This window comes from Propithecus coquereli, unplaced genomic scaffold, assembly GCF_000956105.1.
Source record: "Propithecus coquereli isolate 6110/MARCELLA unplaced genomic scaffold, Pcoq_1.0 Scaffold126, whole genome shotgun sequence".
Taxonomy (NCBI): Eukaryota; Metazoa; Chordata; class Mammalia; order Primates; family Indriidae; genus Propithecus; species Propithecus coquereli.
The window spans coordinates 4281962-4303673 of record NW_012136747.1 but is presented as its reverse complement, the minus strand read 5'-3'; the positions used below and the strand labels follow the sequence as shown (position 1 = coordinate 4303673).

The window sequence follows — 21712 nt, the reverse complement described above, 5'->3', positions numbered from 1 at the left end:
TTCTGCCCCCCCCCCCACCAGAGTGATCATAGAAGGCTCTGGAGAAGCTCTGCAGGGGCTTCTGCTGGGAAGTGCTTCTGAACATCTGCCTGGCTTCCCTGTGGCCCTGCCAGCATTCCTCCAGGAGGCCCCGTTAGTGCCTGTGTCCCCTCAGACCATGATGAGTGTCTATTTCCCCCACACAGGACCTCGCACTTCACCAGAGCTCATGAAATATTTGCTGAGTGATGGGTTAATGAACCCACAAAGTTGTTTTTATTAAACCAATAATATTAAATTAGTTTTACTTATCAAAAATTACACAAATATAGATTACTTTGTTTTTGGCTGGTTTATAGTTTTATAACCTTTGTATCAAACTCTGACACCTTAAAAACATAAAAATGGCTCATAAACTCAGGGAAAAATGTATGTTGACAATTAAAAGACACTTTAATTTTTATTTTACCAATAATATTTTTAATAATTTATCAAAAATTTACTGAATTCATGTGAACTTGAAAAACATTTAGACTTATTTAATTTATGAGCATGCCTTTATCAATGTGGTACCTGTAGATAAACAACATATAACATATGTATACCTATATAACTACATTTAAACATATATATACACACACATGAAGATCTTAATAGTTTTTACTTCCAAATTCTAGCCATGAGATAATAACATAAACTCACCAGTTTGCAAAAGATGGTTGGATCTAAATTGTTTCTGACAAAGTTGGAACTTACTCATATGGCCAAACTTTAGTTGCCCCAGCAGGGGGCATAGTAATGAAAACTATGGACTGAAGTTTTGGATAAAGTAGTTTTTGTGGCAGTTTGAGTTTTTAAAAAGCCTCTTTTACCCATTTTCTTCACCTTCTGTTTCAAATGAGTTTTCAATATTCATATTGTTGCTAGAATAGGCTCCTCCAAGTAACCTTGAATTAGTGACACCATAGACAGTGAGTTTTATCTCAATACCAGTCATTTAGCAGCTGCAGTTTCAAAGTAGGCAGAAAAGAAAACACAGAGACAGAGAGCTTAGCAGACTCTACATTTTAACTCTATAGTGCAAGATTGACCATTTGAGCTCTGAATTTTCCTTGATGTAATTTGCCCATCAATTTAAATATGTGCCCAGAAATAGAACATAATATGTGGAGATGAGCTGGAGTCCTAGAAAACCTGGCATGTCTTTAAAGGTTCTCATAGACAGTACATTTACATGCCACTTACCAATATAGGTTAATACTCAATACAAAGAGAAATTCAAGAGGTTTCAAACAAAAGCCCAGGAATACCAAATCAAACAAAACAAAACTCAAAACAAGCAGAGTACATTCAGATAAATTCCCACAGAGGGAGACTGGAAAGAAGTTTTTAAGAATCTTATCTCAAACCAACTGGTACTGCAAATGACCTGTCCTAGGTCTAAATGGCATAAAAGCCCAAATGGCAGAGACAGAGGATTCCCAGTGTGCACACCAATTTTGAAGAATGCGACCAAAAGGGCTACATTGAGGGATCGGATTCTGATTGTCCATGGCCATATGCACATACACATACACCAAAAGCCAAACAAATGGATTGCAGTTCCAACAGATAAGCCTGGGGAGGGCCGAATAGAAACAGTCAGAGGTCCTACTCTCCCAAACGGTTGAGGCTTCCAACCCAAATTCAAATGCGAATTCCTCTGGAATTCTCCAAATTGAGAGAGAAGCTATTCTCTGTGTGGTACCCTCAAACAGCACTCACCGGTCTGGTTGCAGATGCCAAAGTCCAAAAGTCAAAGGTCCATTCTTCCCTAACAATCAGGGATGCGTTTGGGGCTGGTGACAGCAAAGCCAGTGGAAGAAACCAAAACCAACCTCTGGCAGAAACTCAGAAATCAGCCAGGGAGTCTTTAAAGTCTCTTCCCATTCTGTGGCCACCAAGCCACAAGCAACAGATCCTGGATGAGCCCTCAAATTGTTAATATACCTTCAAGAGGGGGCTCCCTCTGTTGTTTGCCACACAGAAAGCCAATTACTGAGACAACGAGGATTGTCAAGGAAGAAAGGAAATTTATTGTGAAGGACATCAACTAGGGGGTGGGAGGACTACCTCAAATCTGCCTCCCCAGCTGATGGGGTCAGGGGGTTTTCTAGAGGTGAAATGAATAATGCATGAAGTGAGTGAGCATCATGACAGGTTTAGGGTGGAGTGCAAGGCACGCAAGCACAGTGAGAAATCATATTGGCATGTACATTGCATGATCAAAAAATGGCAGATACGCCCCTCCCAGGGCAGAGATTTTAGTAGTACAATGACCTAGGGGTTAATATGGGTCATCTTTTCAGTCTGGTGCACATACAGGTGTGGGCAGTAGTTTGCTCAGCAGGTCCTTGGACACGATTTGTGGTGGGATGTCACTTATCTTGACGGATCTGAACAATCGGGTAGTGTAAAACCTTGTGATTATCTCGTTACTGCAAGGAGGGTCCACTGTTTCTAAAGAACAACTCAAAAGGGAGGGGAATCAGTGAAACAGATAATTATAAAGTTCTGGTCAGCAAATCTTACTTGCCTGGGAACTTGAAACATAAGAGAACTGCAAAAAGGCGTTTTTGTTCAGGGAGCCGGTTATAATGGCTGGTAAGACTACCAGGCGAGAGGCCAGTCCCCATCTGCAGGTGAGACCGAGAGCTGTCACAGGCCCATGGAGGCCTAGGGGCCAAGTTTGTCTCTTACTGCTGGTGGCAACTCTCTGGCAGCCGCTTCTTACAACAGTGGCTAACCCGCGGCCCATCTCACAGTTCCTCCTCTGTTCCCTTAAACCTCCCAGTGACCCTCTGGCATAGGACAAGGACTTCTCATTTTACACGCAAGGACAATGGGGCTCAGGAGATGAAGGGACTCACTCAAGGCCACATGGCTGGCATGGGGTGGAGCTGGCGTTAGAACTCAGGTCTAACTGCACGGCCGACGTTCTCTCCTGCCGTGCTGCCCCCGAGCACCGGCTCTTCCACTGTGGGGATCCACTCGTGCTACTCCCAGATTTTCACCTTTTCTTAGGAACCAGGCCAAAGAGGAGTGACTTTGTGAGCCCCAAACAAACCTGAGGCCTTTTGTGACAGGACTGGAAATTTGGCAAAGGTCATCAGAAGTCAAAGGACAGGGTTCGGCTCCTGACATAGTCACTCCTGATGTACTTCCTCGAGAAGTCTTTTCCACCCACCCGTCCATCCACCCACTTGTTTTTTTTTGTTGTTGCTGTTGTTTTTGTTTTTGTTTTTGTTTTTTGAGACAGAGTCTTGCTCTGTTGCCCTGGCTAGAGTGAGTGCCGTGGCGTCAGCCTAGCTCACAGCAACCTCAAACTGCTGACCTCAAGCGATCCATCCACCTCGGCCTCCGAGAGTGCTAGGATTACAGGCGTGAGCCACCGCACCCGGCCCATGTTAACCACCATACCCACCTTTCTAACCACCCCACCCACTCACCCATCCATCCATCCTTTCATTCCCTCACTTGCTAGGCACGATGCATTTTCAGTATGCATCAGACCCTGGGCCGGCCATCAGGATGCACAGAGAGATGACATGGTCCCAGCCGTTGAGTAAATCAAGTGTAGCAGGTGTAGACACCATGACAAAAGACATGGCACAGTGGGGACACACAGTGTATGTCTGGGTGTGCAGTAGGCAAGGGGTCCTGGAGACCCTCAGCCCAAGGCCAGCCTTTGTTCCGGCATGTCACAGGTTCTGTGTGACACCATTTCGCCACTGTTAGGGGAGAGGGGATCCTCACAGAACCCCCCTGGCCTGCTTTGTTGGCCATTTTGAGACTGGAAGAGCAAACTCAGTGTGGACACTGCTTGGTCAACAGCCAAGGCCTCACATGCATTTGCTGTTGGAATTGTCTGTCCAGGCTGAGGAGGAAGCGACAGGGCCTGGTCCCAGCTGTGTGGGGCCCAGCTGTCTGGGATGGGGGTATCTGTGTGTGCGGTCACCTGCTTTGGCTCTGCAGGGCCCAGGTGCCTACAGGGGCTAGAGGTGACAACCTACCTGCCCTGTGCGGCCAAGTCTTCCAGACTCCCAAGCCTCATACCCAGAGCTGAGGCCCGAGGTGGGGGTGGCTCCCCAGACTGGCCCTGGCCCAAATCCTCGACCAGCCCTCCAGCTTTACAGCAGGTTCGCATTCATGACCCCTTCTCCCGGGGCCCCACAGTGACTTTGGGAAGGAGGCAGGGTAGGAGCTGTGAATCCCGTCTTGCAGGTGAGGAAAATGAGACCTGGGAAGCCAAGTGGCTTGTCCAAGCTGGCGGGTGGCTACTGGAGAGGCGCAGGAGCTGGGCTCCGGTGTCACAGGCCCTGCCGCTTGCTCGCCGGCCTCAACTTCTCGTCTGTGAGAGGGGGACACTGATGGCATCACCTTACAGAATGCATGTAAGAATCAGACAGGATCGGGTTTGTAAAATGCTTGGTGGCGTGCCTGGTATTTAGGGCTCCTCAGAGTTTGGGGGTATCACTAATAATTCAAATCTTCTGCCTCCGAGGCGCGCTCTCTTCCCACCCCCAAGGCCTTTCCAAGGATTGAAGACAGCAGCTGGCAGTGGGAGGTGGTTGCTTTAAATATAGGATGAGGAGAACAAAAGGAAAATAGGACAGGGTGGTGGCTGTGGCTACACTTGGACAGCCCCCTTCCCAAACTTGTGGGGAGGGGACTGCAGGACGCCATCAGATGCTGCCTGCCACCTGTTCTTTGGGAACGCAGCCTTTCCTGCACAGCTTAGTCACTGCCTGGAGACAGAGACACTGGTTTGGGCTGGGACTTCACAACCCAAGGGGACACCCCCTGTCTGCCTAGAGGGTCTGTCCTCTGGAGAAGCAGGAAGTAGGTCAAGCAAGATGCCGGAGGTTGTCTGTACCTCCTCCAAGGCAACATGCAACACTGGATTTCTCCCCAGGCTCCACTGAGAGCTTCGAAGGCAGCTGCCCACTTCCGTGAGCTGGCCAGGGCACTCTGATCTGGCGGGGGTACTCACTGCCCTCCCAGGCAGGACGGGTCCCTGTGAGTTGGGGTCTGTGACTCGGCTTCCAGATATGTCAGGAAAGGTTGCTGATTTTCCCACACTGACTCCAGCTGGGCCCAGCAGAGGGGACTGAGGTGTTAGAGGGATGAGCCACTGCTCCCCACACCGCAGATGGCAGTGGAAAGGCAGGGCCGTGGCTGCAGGCCTGTGGTTGCTGCCTCACTAAGTAAGCAGTGGCGCTGCTGTGGTCAGAGCAGAGAGGACAGGGGAGGCCCAGGGACAGTGGGAGGAAGTAGTTAGGAGACGCGTGGACCCAGGCACAGCCAGGCCGTGGGGACCCCAGCTCTCTGCAGGGTGGGAGGTAGACAGAAGGCCTGAGAATGCAGCATGTGCTGGAGGAACAGGGACTATGGGGCTGGCAGCCTGGGTTAAAGTCCTGGCTGGAGCCGCTTCTGGCTGGACCCTGGGACAGATGCTCCGTCCTCTGAGCCTTGGTTTCTCGATTTGTAAACGGGGACAGCGATTCCTACCTCGCGGTCTGCTGGGGATTATACAACATCACAGTGCCGAGGGAGGTGCCTGCCAAGTGGGGTACAGTCGACAGAGGAAAGTCTCTTTCCTCCCGAACCCCAGCAAAACCTTCACCCTCTCCTGATCCATGCGCAACTGCTTGACTTCCCTGAACACCTGTGAGCCGCCGCTCTGCACGTGCTGTCGCTCCCTCAAAGGATGGTGACCTTCCCCTACCTACCCCCGTCTCATCCCTCCCTCGGAAAATGCCAGGGCGTAGTTCAATGCCACCTCCTCTGTGAAGCCTTCCCTAGTCCCCCAGGCAGTGAGAGTTGTTCCCTTCTTAGAACCCTAGATCCTCTGAACCCCACCTTCTCTCTTCTAGCAAATTACTTTAGCATGTGCTGCTTTCCTGTTCCTGGGTCTGTCCCCCCAGTAGACTGTGAGCCATTGGCCAGCAAGGATGGTGCTTTCTTCATTGTGATGTCCCTCTCCTTTCTAGCCCTGCAGCAAATGCTTGTTGAATCCCTGGCCACGGGCAGTGAGGACCCTGGGAGGAAGGCCAGGGTGACCCTGGCTAACACAGGCCCTGGAGAGTGGAGGGAAGTAAAGCCACTGGGAAGCCAAGAGAAGAAACCCCTGGGAAACACACATGTCATGGTCCCCGGTCACCTGATCTGGCCCAACAGTGACCACACAACCCTCTGGGAGCAGGACAGGGAGGCTGTTAATGACCCATTTCTGGAAAGGCAAGTGAGGAGGGGTGCAGTGGACAGAAGTGACTAAGAGGCCGGGCGTGGTGGCTCACGCCTATAATCCTAGCACTCTGAGTGGGAGGATCACTTGAGGTCAGGAGTTCCAGACCAGCCTAACCAAGAGCAAGACCCCATTTCTACTAAACACAGGAAAATTAGCTGGGCATGGCAGTGTGCACCTGTAGTCCCAGCTACTTGGGAGGCTCAGGCAGGACGACCACCTGAGCCCAGCAGTTTGAGATTGTAGTGATGATGCCACGGTACTCAACCTGGGGCAACAGAGCAAGACTCTGTCTCAAAAACAAAAAACTAAAAACAAAAAAAACCCAGAAATGACTAAGGTGGAAGGGGTGCTCGCCACCAGTGGCGCCGCTACATTGCACGCCTGTGAGGGGCGGGCACCGCACAAGCCCACTCTCACCGAATTCCCACCCAGTCCTGAGGGAGCTATCAGCACAGGTGACACCATCTACAGGTGGCAAGAGAAAGGTGTATAGTACGGGTACACCACATACCCTTGGTGTGTCACCTGATTCAGACGCAGTCCTAAGACTCCCCATCAGCCTCTTGAGGCTGGTGCTTTTTATCCTTGTTCCACGGACAAAGCAACTGAGTCACAGCAAGATTAGGAAGGGCAGGGACCTCAGACCCCACACCCCTGCCCGCCACCCCCACCACCTCGGTTGCAGGCTGAGCCAGCCTCACTTTTTGGCACCCACGTGCAGCAGACGAAAAGAGAGAACAGATGCAAAGCAGGCGGTTAATCAACCGTAGCTATTCCAGGCCTCAGCGCCCATTCCCCTCCTCCGGCGCCACCCCCGCCTCCCTCTCTCCTTCCACTCCCATCTGTGACGCTCGCCAACCCCTTGCCAGCACCTGCAGTGGCACAGGGCTCTGGCTAGCGTAGGCCTGAGGTCAAGGGGCTGCCCCGCCCACCAAGTCCTAGAGGGCCAGGACCCGTTCTGAGGTTAGATCCTAAGGCCACCCAGCCAGATGGCCAGCTTTGGGGCAGTGACTGCAACTCCATTCTTTCTTTCATCTGTCCCAGGATGTAGCATATGGCAGTAATCTCCCTCCTTGGCTGCACTGGTCTTTGTCTAAGCAAACTTATCTGCTTGATGCAACGCCACCCAGCAAGGCTGTTGGCAGATCTTGTTACATCGGACGCTCGGCCTCGGAAGGGCAGGACTGGGCCAGGGCTTGGCCTCCCAGGCCTGAGGGTCCTAGATGGGCCACGTGAGGAGGGCCGTGTACACAAGGCAAAGACAGGCTGCCCTGCTCTGCCCATGCCCAGCGTGTTCAGGTCCGAGGCTCGGATTTGGGGGCCAACCCTGAGCTGCAGGGGCTTCCCAGTCCTGCAGCGTGTCCCCTCATTCCCAAGCCACTTCTTATCTCCCACATTCACTCAGACTGTCCCTTGGCCTGGAACAGCCCTCTGCCTTGGTAAAATCCCACCCTTCTTTCAAGCGTCGGCTTTCAGGCCTCACCCTGCTGGAGACCCTGTTACTCCCCAAGCTGGGCTTGGAGCCCCTTCTTCCCCCTCCCAGAATGCCCTGTCCTTTATAATGTCACTTTTCACATTGGTTGAAACGATGGGGCCCAAGTATTCCTCCGCAGTAGACTGAGCTCACCGAGGGCCAGATCTGTGGCTTTTCCACCTTCCTTTGCTCGGTTCCTGGGCCTGGCACTCAGCAGCTGTTGAATAAACATCTGTTGAACTGAGCTAAATTGTGGGGGCCTGCAAACATCTTTGCAGCAGCTCGGTCTGGCCACTAGGGGTATCTCGGTGTCCATGTGGCCCCGTCCAACTGCACTTGGTCCCCAACTTCAGAGACATAATGGTGAAAAGGGCAGGGTCAGGGTGAGTGGGGCTGTGCCTGGGCCCGGAGCTTCTGTCGTTTAACCAGAAACACTTCTGAGCTCCTGGTACCCACCCAAGCCTGAAGATACAGATCACATCTTCCCCTAACCTTAAGAGACTATAGATCGAGGTCAGTTTTTGGAAGTTTTAATTGTAAAAACCAAGACATTTATATAAATAAGACTGCTGTGTAAAATACGATTCACCCTTCTACTAAAACCCTTCTCCCCACACTCAAAAAGAATATAGAAAAGCCAGCAGAGATAAGAAGTACAAATCAGCATGCGGTCCCTGATGACGAGTAGCTGGCGGGCCAGGTTCCCTGCGGAAGCAGCCTCGCGGCGAGAGCACCCCTGGCCCAGGCGTCTCGCCAGAGGCCCAGGGACACCTCCAGAAACTGCCTGGCAGCAGTTCCCACCCGCTGGCCCCTGGCTATCAACTGCGCGGGCTGAGGCAATGAGAAAGGTTCATGCCTGGGGGGTGGAGAGGGGACAAAGGCTGCTGGGTCTCCATGCCAAAGCCGGAGTGGTTTGTTCAGCCTGGGGCCAAGCAGGGGAGGGGCTTCTGCCTGGGTCAGCACTTCCCCGGAGGACAAGGAGAGAAGCTGCCCGTGTCCCTTGCGAGGAGAGGCTCCTTCTTGGGGCCATTTTCATATGGCCACTGATGATAAGGGCAGCGGACACTCCTCAGCAGTGCTGGGATGGAAGGGCAGTGGGACTCCGGGATTTGAGGGGAGGGCAGTCCTCGAGGAAGGGGGGCCTGGCACACCCTTATGGGAAAAATCCCATCTCCCCACCTCCTTTACCCTGTCACACTTCCTCATCCCACATTCCCCCCAGAGACTGCCACCTGCTGGCCCGTGGACACCTCGGGACTCGGCGTGAGATGGCTGAGAGCCTGGGGATAGAGATGTCAACAAGTTCACACACTGGGCGTGGCTCAGGAAACTGGCACACAGGACAAAAAGAAAAGACCCCAAACTCTCCTTGGAAAACCCAGGACCTGCCTGGGGCTGCTCCCCGTCCCAGATGAGTGGCAGGAAAAGGCCCTGCAGGGGACGGGGACAGGAGCTGGGGACAGAGCATCAGGAACACTTCCAGACACACACAGCCAGGGTCCCCCCGAAGTAGAGGTAGAGGAGGTTCTTCACCTCGTGTGTGATCTCAAACCCAAAGCCTTCACCGATCACCACATGCCAGGAGGAGCCGAACTTCTTGTCCATCGTTTCTTTGATCATCTTGGCGGCGCTCTGGAACAAAGAGGGCGCTCATCAGCGGGGACGTGGGGGAGAGAGTGGGCATGAGTCAGGTCCCTCTCCAGGAGGGAGAAGTCTGGCAACAAGGTCTTGGCAAGAGGAAGGCCTGCTGTCCTATTTCTGTTGTCCTCCTGCTCAGAGAACCGTCACAATGGGCTTCCACACGGGTCACCTCCTGCCAGGGCTATTACACAGGGACAGAAAGCTAGACATTACCTCAGCAGTCAAGAAGAAACTGGCTGAGGCGGGAAAGCGAGCATTAGGTCTAGAGACAGCCCGGGTCTGAGTCCTGGCTCGGCACTTGGTGCTGGGTTTCTGGGTCGGTACCAATTTCCTCAACTGGAAACAGTTCTCAGGACTAACTGAGCGAACAGACGTGTGAGCGCGTGCAGGCTGGGAGGGTGACCATCACCGCCGCGCGGTGCCTACTGGGTTCAGTGGGCTCCAGGAGGAGCTGACTGCTTCCCCCAGTCACGGCCACAGACCACCTCTTCCTGTGCTTGCTCTTTCAAGAAGCTTTCCCCCAGTGTGAAGAAGAGGCCTAGGGACAGGCAGAGCACCAAGCCTTGCAGAGTCCCATGTTCAGGCATTTGATGTGCACCGACAGCACCCACCACCATGCCAGGTGCCATGCTGAGCACTTTGTCCCCATTGACCCAGTAAATAAGCCCTCACAACTGGCCCAGTGAGGAAGCATCACCTCCACCCCTTGTTTATAGACTAGGAAACTGGGCTCAGAAATGAGAAATGGCTTGTCCAAGGGAACAGAGCTAGGAAGGGCTAGAGACAGGGTTTGAACTTGGGCCTGGCGGTCCCAATGCCTGGACTCTCACTGGCCAGGGTCTGCCACCCCATTGGCTGCCACGATACTGAATTCTTTCCCGTTTACCACCAGATTGATGAATGACATTCCCGTGTCGATGCCTACTAGCCGATCCCCCGATGTCCTAGCACCTAGGACAGTGCTGGCACTGAGAGGGTGTTCAACATCGTTTCTCAATGGATGAATGAATGTACGAATGGATGCCTGGGCAGGCCTCTGTTCACGGCCAGGATGGAGCCGTGGGGAAAGGCACCCTATTCAGTAGCTGCCTGAGCGGGGAGCATGGGCAGGGTATCATGGAGACCCCTCTGGCTTTTCTCCCTCTAGGACTGGGCGTGACCATCAGTGCCCGGAGTCAGCACTGGCTGCCTCTCTCACTGCCTCTCCCAGACTTCGAACGCTTCCAAGGGAGGCTCTAGCCTAGTCCCAGCAGGACTCTCTGGAGCTGATCACAGGGGACTGGGCCACTATTCACCCACAGGGGTCACCAAAGACACGAGGGGCCGCCTGCACTGATGGCAATACCTCGTTGTTGTTGGAGAATTTCTCACAGGCTGTGACACATAGCTCCATGGTCTCCACTCGCATCTCCTCTGGCATGTCCGAGTGCTAGAGACAGGGCAGGGGTGACAAACAGAGAGAGGCTTAGCCCATGACCTGGCCTTCCTGGCTGGCCTCTCTGTCCCAAGCTTAAGGCATGGACACCAGTAGCTTCTCTGGCACAAGCTGGCGGGTGACCCATCTCCTGGCTGGGGGCCTACCACTGGGGCAGAAGGGAAGTGGAATCGGGCTGAGCCACACGAGCTCTCCAGCCCCAGCCCCTCTGCAAGAGCACGAAGCTTCAGCGACATCGTGTTCCAGATAATGGACAAGGAAGGAGGCCGGCCCAGGCACGGAGGGAATGCCAGCTATGGAAATGGTTTCCAACAGAATCTCACCCCAGAAGCCTGAAGAGGCTGCTCGGCCCCTCTCGAGGGCTCTGGTTTTCCTCCCACCTCTCCAGCTGCCCCTTCTCCACGGATTTGCTGGATCCCCTCCTCCTGCCAACTATTGCAGGGCATGGGGCCCCATCTCCACCCTCTGCCTTCTCCAGCTACTCCACCTCTAAGGGACCTCGCCCTGTTCCACGCATCTAGATGTCTTCTGTGAGGGGAGAGTTCCCACACTTTCACCCCCAGCTCTAACCTCTTCTTTGGGCTCTGGAATCCTACATCCAACGGCCCACTTGACAACCTCACTTGGATGTCTTAAAAATAACTTTTGTTTCCCCACTAACCCATTCTTCCTGTATCTTCCCTTTCCTGGTAATTAATACCATTTTTTCCCCATTATTCAGAAAAAAACAGACCGTAGGGGTCATCCTTAACTCTCTTCCCCCCATACCTAGCATCCACCTGTCAGCAAGCCCTACAGCCTCTACCTTCAAGATATGTCCTGAATCCGACCATGTCTCACGCCTCCACCCCGTGACCTGGGCCCAGCCATCCTCATCTCTCCGGGCCTCTGCAATAGTGTCCTCACTGGTCTCCCCACTTCCACCTTGGTGCCCCAAACTCCATTCTCCTCAAAACAGCTACAGTGATCTTTTGAAAACACAAAACAGATCACATCGCTCCTCCGCTTAAAACCTTCCACTGCTCCCCTTTCCACTCAGGACAGACCCACATTTGTCACCACATTCTTCACTGTGGCTGGCCAGGCCTGTGGGCTCTGGCCCTCACGTCTGCCGCCTCTCTCAGAATTCCACTCCAGCCATGCTGGCCTTGTCTCTCTTCCTCCAAAATGCTGAGCTCATTCCCACCTCCGGCTTCCTGTTCCTTTGCTTCCCTGCTCGGCATGTTCTCCCCAGACGGCTGCAAGGCTTGCTCCCCAACTTCATCCAGGTCTCCGATCGGAGAAACCTCTCCAGAAGCCAACCTCTGCTCTCTAGCCCCTGGCATCTGCTTTATTTTTCTTTATAGTACTCACTGCCTGCAATTATGTTTTTCAAACATTTCTTTCACGTGGGCCAGGTCTTTATCGGTCCATTTATCATTTCCACAGTCCCTAGAACAGCGCCTGGTATATAGCAGGTGGCCTAAATAAATACTTGGTGAATGAATGAATGAATGAAAGAATGAATCACTGTCGACTCCTAGATGTCTAGGTCTGAGCCAGCACAGCCCTTCTTAACTTCCTCCCGCTGCCATCCTGCAGGGCACAAGCTGCACCTACCTCTTTCCAGGCTGTGTGGGCCCTGCTGGCCATCCTGCCTCCCGCCCCTGGGGCTTACCCTGACCAGAGGAAAGGTCTGCAGTCGCTTATAATCAGCCTCATCTTTCTTCCCTTCTGTCTCTCCCATGATCCTTCCACCGTGACCACCGGAGGAGAGAGTGGGGCTTTTGGGAGGTGCTGGGACTGGAGATTAAGACACACCCAGGAGGTTCAGGACGCAGGCCCTGCCAGCTTGGCGGGAGCAGAAAATGTCTTTCCCCAAGGGGTGCTGTAGAAGACAGGAAAAACCAGGAGAGAAGAGTTGGCTTTAAAACCATACATCACAAATTAGAAATGTCTCGGTAACGATTTGACACCTCCCCGTCTTAACTCCTCCACATCCTTTTCCAAATGGCCAGCGAGTCTGCAGACATGAGGATGAGTCAACACGAGATGCTGGGACCTGGTTAAGAACACACTGGTACGATGCTGCAAGCCCACACTGTCATTATCAAGACAAATACTGACGGCGGGCCAGGCCTGCAGGATGGAGCCTTGAGCTAGCAATTAACAAACGCAGCTTCTCTGCATGCCCACTAATTCCCAGAAGACACTGTTAGGAAGTTAAATGTTCAGGTCCCCATCGACGATCTCTTGGCAAGCAAGGAGCCCCCTGAACAGGCCTCTGATTGTGGGGGAAGGGGAACAGTGCTGCTCCATGCTGTGGGCACACCAGGCTCCCCAGCTGTTCCTGCCTACTCCCTCTTGGGCCACCGGGTCCTGTCTGGCTGGCCCAGGAGTTGGGAGGCTTGGACGCTGGTGCTGGTTCAACTGCCCACCAGCAGCATGGCCTTGGGCCTCAGTTTCCTCACCAGTAACACAGGGACAGTCATGTCTATCTCATGGGGCTGTTATAGAGAATTCAATGAGATAACATATATAAAGCAACTTAACACAGTGCCAATAAACTGCTGTTCCCTCCCTCTGGCTCCCAGGGGGATCAAATGAGAGAATGCGTGTGGGTATGAAGCACAGTTATGATACCTTACACACATGTAAGTGTTCCTCCCCGTTCTCCCCACCCCCACCACACCCCACAAAAATCAAGTTATCTACTAACAGATGGGGTGTTTCCTAAAGAGGCCTAGATCCTAGATGCCTGGGAGCATTGCTAGAAACCCTGGCGTTTGTCTTTCATCCTACAGTTCAATTTATCCTATAATTCAAAGGGCTTTTAATCTCAGAACTACTGACACAAATGAATACAAATCGCCACGTTGTTTAGCCCTTTTTAATGATCTGTGTTGGACAAATAATGTTATTCCAGCATTTCTCACATTTCCAAGGGAATTTACTATCACTGCAGTCACTGAACCGCAAGATGCTTAGTACAGTAACTAACGGGCAGGTATTGACAAGCAACAGCTGGTAGGTTTCCCGTGTGCCAGCCACTGTTCTGAGTGTGCCACATGCACTTACACAGCTCGTCACTGCAACAACCCTGGGAGTTAGGTCCTGCAAGCACAGAGGCATGAAGCTGTGAGGTCGCTGGCCTGAGGTCACTCAGGTAGTGAGTGACAGAGCTGGGCTGTGACAGAGCCCGGCATAGGCACTGCTAACCCCTATTCACACAGCCTCCCCATGGACATGTTTGTGTAACTGCCCACTACTGTGGCTCCTATGATCCCAGCAGGGAGACAATGATCCGCCCTTTCAGTGTCTGCTGTTCTAATGTTAACGGGACCCTGGTTTGGCCGAGGCTTGAGCTTTCTGGGCACGCTTTCTGGGCTATACTCTCAATTTTACCCCCTCCCCAACATGCTGCAGAAGCCCTCAGTGCCCTCCATTTGGTCAGCTCCCTTGAGCGAGGCTGGAAGCCTGGCACTGACTCCACTACCCCATGACACTGGTATTTGCTAATTTCTCAATGGACAGATGGTTCCTCTTATCTCATCAATTCTGGGCAGTTGCACCACTCGGATATTAGCAATTTTTGTTTGTCTCTACATATAACCTGGAAAGTTACCAAGCGCAGTCTCATTGTACTTCCTGGTCAGGTTTCTTATTTCACAAAAATCCAGTGAATCATTTTGTCTTTGCTCATTAATGTTAAGGCCCGTCTCCAATTCCATCGTGTCCTCCCAGCTTTAGTAACAGCCACTTTATTGCCTCCTCCTCCACATTCATCAAGGTGTGACAGAGGTGGTGGCTACACTGATGACAACAGGAAAAGGGGATTATGGCGTGTTTATTTCAAGTGGGAACAACTTAAAATGTGGAAGCAGCTGCTCAGGCATCTTCCCCCTAAATATTTCAATTTGATTCAATTCATCCTCAGGGCTCAAAAGTGGTGGCATATAGGAGTCAGAAAGGGAACTGAGGGCCAATTGTGCATATGCTGCCCGCAAGGTCCGGGTCAGCGGCAGCTGCTTAAACTCAGTTCTAACACGCAGAATCCTGCTGAAATGTCACAGATCTTCACAGGTATTACCGAAGCCCATTCTTCAGAAACAAAGGGGAAAAAGCCACTGAGACAGCACCTTGTGGAGAGCCGGGTAGGACCACGAGCCAGAATACTCAGGTGTGAATACCAGTTCAATAACAGAAATGAATTCCGCTTACTTCTTTGCTTTGTAGCCTTGGGAAAATAATTTAACCTAAGTCTTGGTTTCTTTCTCTATTAAAAGGGATACTAATCCATCTTCCCAATCTCGCAAAGCTGCTGCAAGCCCCAAGTGTATGGATGTGAGCGTTCTGAAATTTTCAGCCTCTCTGCACCAATATCATCACACTGCTCTCTACTGCCGCCGTGTTATAAGCTAGGACTTGGTCAACATTATTCAACCAAGTTTATTAAAGATCGTGGTTGCCAAGAGCTTTTCCTAACCACTACATATACTTCTGGGGATCCAAAAGGGCTGAGGCTTACAGAATGAAAAGGAATAGTTACAGATGATGTGTTTCCAAATACAGAAAGGCAGGAGAATTTTTTATGACTCTGCATCATTATGGCACAGCTACAGTCATTCGGCCACGATTAAAAGAAACCCTGCTGAAAGAATGCTACCAAAAATAGCAGAACTAGAGGTTCTAATAACCTTATCAATCTTCCATGCAAATGAGTGTGTGCCTGAATGCTTCAGGCCAGAACGAAGTCCTGTCAAGCCTAAAAGAGCCTTTTAATAATGTAAGCGTGCCCACGGCCAGGATGCTAGAATCTGCTGGGTACCGAAGCTCGACCTCATCCCATCTGGCCGCCATGATGCACAAAGCCAGAGGCAGCCTTGTTCTCTCCCCCTCCTTACCCACGGCCTGTCTGCATGCTTTACACGGCCTCAGCCACGTCAGACGTGCGGCTCTGCCTGGGCGACAAGGGCACAGACGAGGGCTCTCTATCTCATCGCCTGTCAAAGCCGGTGTTCCTTGTCTCACTGTCCCTTTTCTTTTTGTGGCGCTGACCTCAATCACCATCTATTATTTTGCTTCTGAACCATTTGGGAAGAATCCTTAAGAGGGTTAGGGTATATGGGAGGGATGAGGGGAAATGAATGGATTCTGGGAAACAAGGCCAGAAATATCTGCCAGCCTCCTTGGGGGTGGGGGACAGTCACTCAATGTCTGGAACATTCTTGGCCCTTAGATCATGGCTTGCCACCCTTTACCACCCATCACATATCTGAGAGACTGAAGGACACACGTGGGACAGGTCATGGCGGTTCTGAGTACAGGCTCTACCAGCAGATCTGCTGAAGTCACACCTTGGTTCTGCTTCAGACTAGTGCTTACCTCTGTCTGTCTCCTTTTTCTTATCTGGAAACTGGGAATAAGAATAGACTTTACCTCACAGTCAACATCAGCTCCTGTTACTGGTGCAGTAGGAAGGGAAACTGTGATAGCCTTCATAACCAGCCAGCTATACATTTAAATGTTCAGCCAAACAAACCAGTATTTCCCAAGTTCCCACTATGTACAAATCACTGTGTTAGCACTGAAGGAGAAACGAATCACACACACAAAAAATTCTGTGCAACCTGTTTGGGCCAGAGGCCAAGGTGGTAGCATGTGATTACACTGTGCTTTCACTTCGTGTCTCATTCCATCCTTGTAACAACTTTTAAGGGAAGTATCCGGGTCCCAGTTCTCAGAGAAGGCAACGGGAGCTCAGAGAGGTTGTATGGCTGGCCTGAAGGTGCACAGCCAGCAATGGGATCTGAACCTGGACCTATTCTTCTGACACTACCTGCTGTGACTTCTCCTTTGGCACAAGCAAGTAGGAGACAAGACAGTAACACAAATGACTTCAATACCCAACATCCACCAGTCCAGCCATCTGTCTAGGCCTGCCTGCTGCCTCCTGCCATGTCAGGAATACACATTTGGGCACCTCAGTCATCCTCAGCCTTTTCCTGACACGTCCTCTGTCTGCCTTCTAGCAAACAAATGAAGAACAAAGCTGGAGAGGGGAGGAGAAAGGACCCTAAGGACTTCGGGGTATTCATCCAAGACGTCAGTGGTGAGGTTAGAAAACAATGCCAAAGACCAGGTTTTCTAGACCAGTTTAAAATGGAGGGAGCAAACACAGGGCTGCCATTTTTAAATTCTGCTGAGTAAGAGCATTAGAAGAGACATCTACTCTAAAAGAGGAAAATTTGGCAGAATAAATGTTGGCCCTCCTCAAGAAAAGACACACGAAGATTGTTTTTGTTTTGTTTTTTTAATGTGGTCCTTATTTTTTTTCCTCATTTTGCTAAGGTCCAGCGAAAATGTGCCTTGGACTGGGGAAGGGGCAGAGGGAGGGAGCGGCATGGAAGAGAAGAGAGACCTGTGGACTAGCCTGGATCAGCAATTCTTAACATTTTCCTCATGTCCAGCACCACGTGATAAAGGATATTGACTCATGTGGTGTATCCAAATTTGGATGAAATCCCAACTTGTCAAGATACAAAGTATAACAAAAAGTCATAACCATCACAGCTATTAGCTCTCTAGGAGAACAGCTGCTTACTACAGACAGCAGACTAGGCAGGCTCCCACCCACTTCCTTCCCACTCAAGTGAACAGATTTGAATGTAAGGGACTAAGAAATAAATTGGACTTAGCAAAGATTTATTTTTTGGAAACACATTCACAACTGCTAATTACCAGTGACATCTCACAACCGATCACGACTTAACCATGCGTCGTGAGTCAAGACAATCGGCTCGGGCTGAGGGACTTTATTGTCCACTGGATGCTCCAGAGCAGCCAGGGCACACGGCAGAAGTCCAAAAAATATCCAAATTGTAATTAAATTATATTTCATTTGTCCCCTGGGAAGGGAGAGGACCCATCGAATCCATTCAATAAGATTTGTTGAACATTGATCTTGAGCCTGGCACCAAAATGGGTATTCTACATACAGGATCTCATTTACTTCCCCCAGGAACTCTGTCAGAAAGGCACTATTTCCCGTTTTATTGATGAGCAAGGTGGCTGAGGAAAGGAAAGTGACTGTCTACACAGCTAATAAATAGAGGGGCTAAATTTCCATCCCAGGTATGGATGGAACAACTTCAAAGATAATCCTTTTTCAACTACTCCGCTATAAGCAAGAGACAGTGCCTGTCTTCAAGGGGCTTACACTCCAATATGGAGACCCATACACATACACAAGGAACGAACTATGGTTCATGGCAGCAAGTAGTGCCGGGAGACAGATGTAGAGATAGAGGAAAGAGGAAAACTCTTGAGGGAGTGAGAGAGGACAGGAAGAGAAGTTGGTGGCAGATGTAACATTTAAGTCAGGCCTTGAAAGGTGAGTGGAAATCTTGACAGGAGGGCAAGGTGAGGAAGACCTTTCGGGCAGGTGAACAAACACAGTGTTACCAAAACAGAAAGCACAAAGCATTTTTCTGTGAAAGTCCAACAGTCCAATTTGGCTGGAGGATAGAATGTGGCAAAGAAGGGAGAAACAAGGCTGGGGAAAAGGCTGGGATCGGGTTGTGGAAGTGAAGGGCTCGAAACCCAGACTTAAGAAGTGTGGATATTTTTTGTGGGGAATGGGGAAGCCCTTTGGAGGTCTCCTGGTCGTGGGTGACAGGGTTGTGTTTTAGGGCAATTATTCTGGTGGGCTGGGTTGACAGGAGAGACTAGAGGCAGGGACAGCAGTTAGGAAGCTATAGCAATGGCCAAGGTGACAGGCATTATAGACTTGAACCAGGGTGGTAGCTTCAGGAATGGAGAGGATGTGAACTCCTCATGGAGGCAGAATCAAAACAACCTGATAACTGCCTGAGTGGAATGGGCATGGCAGAGTGACAAATGATGCCCCAAGAGGATGGAGGTGCCACTCACAGGGACGGGGGAACCATGTAGAGAAGGGTAGGTAGAGAAGCAGGCCAGTTTGATTTTAGAACTACTGAGTTTAAGTTGCTGGAGAGATATGCAGATAGAGGTATCTGGTTAGGAGGAAGAAATCACCAAATCATGGGTTAACAGGGGCAGAAAGGAAGTCATCAATCCAAGTATCACATCAATACAGTCGTAATGTCACTTAATGAAGGGGATTTGTTCTGAGAAACGTGTCATTAGGCAATTTCATCATGTGTGAACATCATAGAGTGTGCTTACACGAACCCTGGTGATATAGCCTACTACAAACCTAGGCTACATAGTACAGCCTAGCTCCTAGGCGACAAAGCTGTACAGCATGTTACTATACTGAATACCATAGGCAACTGTAATACGATGGTAAGTATTTATTATCGAAATATACCTAAACATAGAAAAGGTACAGTAAATATATGGTATGAAAGATAAAAAATGGCACACCTATACAGGGCCTTCACTTGCAGAACTGGAAGTTGCTGTGGTGAGTTGGGCTGAGTGGGGAGTGAATTTGAAGGCCTAGGACACTACCGTATGCTACTTTATAAACACTGTACACTTAGGCTACACTAAATGCATACAAAAATATTTTTCTTTCTTAAATTAAGGTTAAGCTAATTAACCTTAACTTACAGTAACTTTTTTACCTTGTAAACTTTTTAATTTTTTAAACTTTTTGATTGTTTTGTAATAATACATAGCTTAAACACAGATTGTACAGTTGTACAAAAATATTTTCTTTATATTCTTATTCTATAAATTTTTTTCTATTTTTAAAATATTTTATTTTTTACTTTTTAAACTTTTTTGTTAAGAATTAAGACACAGGCCAGGCATGGTGGCTCATACCTGTAATCTTAGCACTCTAGGAGGCTGAGGCGGGAGCATCGCTTGAGGTTAGGAGTTTGAGACCAGCCTCAGCAAGAGCGAGACCCCATCTCTACTAAAAATAGAAAAAATTAGCCAGCATGGTGGCACACACCTGTAGTCCCACCTACTTCGGAGGCTGAGGCAGGAGGATTGCTTGACCCCAGGAGTTTGAGGTTGCTGTGAGCTAGGCTGACGCCATGGCACTCTAGCCTGGGTGATAGAGTGAGACTCTGTCTCAAAAGAAAGAACTAAGACACAAATACACACATTAGCCTATGTCTACATGGGGTCAGGATCATCAATATCATTGTCTTCCACCTCCATCTTGTCCCACTGGAAGGTCTTCAAGGGCAATAACACACGTGGAGCTGTCATCCCCTATGGTAACAATGCCTTCTTCTGGAGTACCTCCTGAAGGAACTGCCTGAGGCTGTTTTACAGTTAACTTTTTTTTTTGGTAAGTAGAAGGAATTTACTCTAAAATAATGATAAAAAGTATAGTTATAGTAAATACATAAACCAGTAAGTCATTTATTGTCAAGTATCATGTACTGTACATAATTGTATGTGCTATACTTTAATAGGACTGGCAGCACAGGTTTGTTTACACCAGCATCACCACAAACACATGAGTAATGCATTGTGCTATGACATTATGATGGCGATGACATCACTAGGCTATAGGAATTTTTCAGCTCCATTATACTCTTATGGGATCACCATGGTATATGCAGTCCATCCTTAATGGAAACATTGTTACGTGGCACATAATAATCTCTATCTGCCCCCCTCCCCCACCAAGTATCCCTAAAAATGGAAGCCCAGGAGAAAGGTCAGAGGGGGACACATGGATCTGGGGGTCAACTGGAGAAATAACAGCTCATGCCAAGGGGGTTGGTTGGTAACATTTCGCAGAGAGGGAAAATGTGGGGTAAGTAATAGACAAAGGAAGGAAACTAAAGAATATTGAATCTACACTGATCTGGACTTTGTACTTTAATTCATATTATCCTCAGAATTTCCAAAGGAGATGCACCGTAGTACACTGATTTTATCTATGCACAGACTGGAGTCCAGGGAGGTTAGGTAACTTGTTAGGATCCAGCAACTGGGAATCCAAATTAGGTGTGCCAAGTTCTTTTGACACACAATGCCTCCCACGGGGACTGCACTTGGGTCAAAGTACAATACCCGACCTAGAACATCAGAGTGGAAGAGGCCTTAGAGATCACTCAACCCAACTTCTCGTTTGCAGATAGAGAAACTGAGACCCAAAGAGGGGAAATAATCAGCCAGGAGTCCCAGTATGTCGCCAACTCTCCCAAGTCAAGTGGTCTGGGCCGAGGCGAACATTACTAGTCGCGAAAGGCGGCGGGACAAAGGTGCTGTGGGGAGTCGGATGTGGGAGGATGCGGGAGCGCGAAGCTGGACAAGTTTCGGGTGGGTGGAGAGGCGCGGCCTGCGGAGTCGCGACAGCAAATTTGTCACGACCGGGCTCGCAGGTCCCTAAGTGGGGGTGGGGGTTGAGGGTGGGAGGACCTGGGGCTGGGGAACAGCAGGCAGAAGACTGAGGTGGGGCCTCGGCGGTAGGCGAGGCCTCTTCCGCCCCGCGTTGCCTCCCGCCCTCCCTCCGGGCCTGCCCTCCCCGCCTGGCTGCCCGCCGCGCCCCGGGGCCTCACCTGCTCCCGCGGGGGCCGGAGCCGGGGCCGCAACCAGCGAACCCCCGCCAGGGTTGTCAAGGAGCGAAACAAGAGTGTCTTAGCAACCAGCAAGGAAGTCCTGCCCCCTCACCGGACGTTGACGGGAATTTCACTTATTACTGGTGAATAAAAGTGTCAATCAATGTTGAGGGCCCTAGAACGTAGGCGTTTACACGGAAAGGGGCGTGGCTTAGAGACTAAGGAGGCGGGGCTTCACTCTTATAGTCGTCTTAAATGTGCCGGAGGAGCCGGGGACATGTTGAGGTTCTCTTTTTAGAGAAACATGCTTCGAAAAACAGTATTGCCTTGGGAGTTTCTTGGAATCATTTGAAGTAACGAATGTAATTTGGTGTCGTGACACTGAGCTGCTATCTTTTATG

At 50.4% G+C, this 21712-nt stretch overlaps 1 protein-coding gene across 1 annotated transcript; it reads right to left on the bottom strand.

Annotated features, from left to right (window-relative positions):
• Positions 1 to 8256: 8256 nt before the first annotated feature.
• DNAL4 (dynein, axonemal, light chain 4) lies at positions 8257 to 21417 on the bottom strand. The gene is made up of 4 exons (XM_012638006.1): positions 21312 to 21417; positions 12476 to 12685; positions 10729 to 10812; positions 8257 to 9374 (listed from the first exon to the last, which is right to left on the bottom strand). Exons 2-4 carry the CDS (start codon positions 12542 to 12544, stop codon positions 9210 to 9212), a joined length of 318 nt encoding a protein of 105 aa, XP_012493460.1. The 5' UTR covers positions 12545 to 12685; positions 21312 to 21417; the 3' UTR covers positions 8257 to 9209.
• Between the last annotated feature and the right edge of the window lie 295 nt (positions 21418 to 21712).

Excerpts from the sequence above, each read along its gene's own strand:
- DNAL4 (XM_012638006.1), bottom strand. The coding sequence starts at position 12,544 with ATGGGAGAGACAGAAGGGAAGAAAGATGAGGCTGATTATAAGCGACTG. Across the intron at positions 10,813-12,475 it reads AGACCTTTCCTCTGGTCAGG|CACTCGGACATGCCAGAGGA; the intron begins GTAAGCCCCAGG and ends CCCTGTCTCTAG. Across the intron at positions 9,375-10,728 it reads AATTCTCCAACAACAACGAG|AGCGCCGCCAAGATGATCAA; the intron begins GTATTGCCATCA and ends TCTTTGTTCCAG.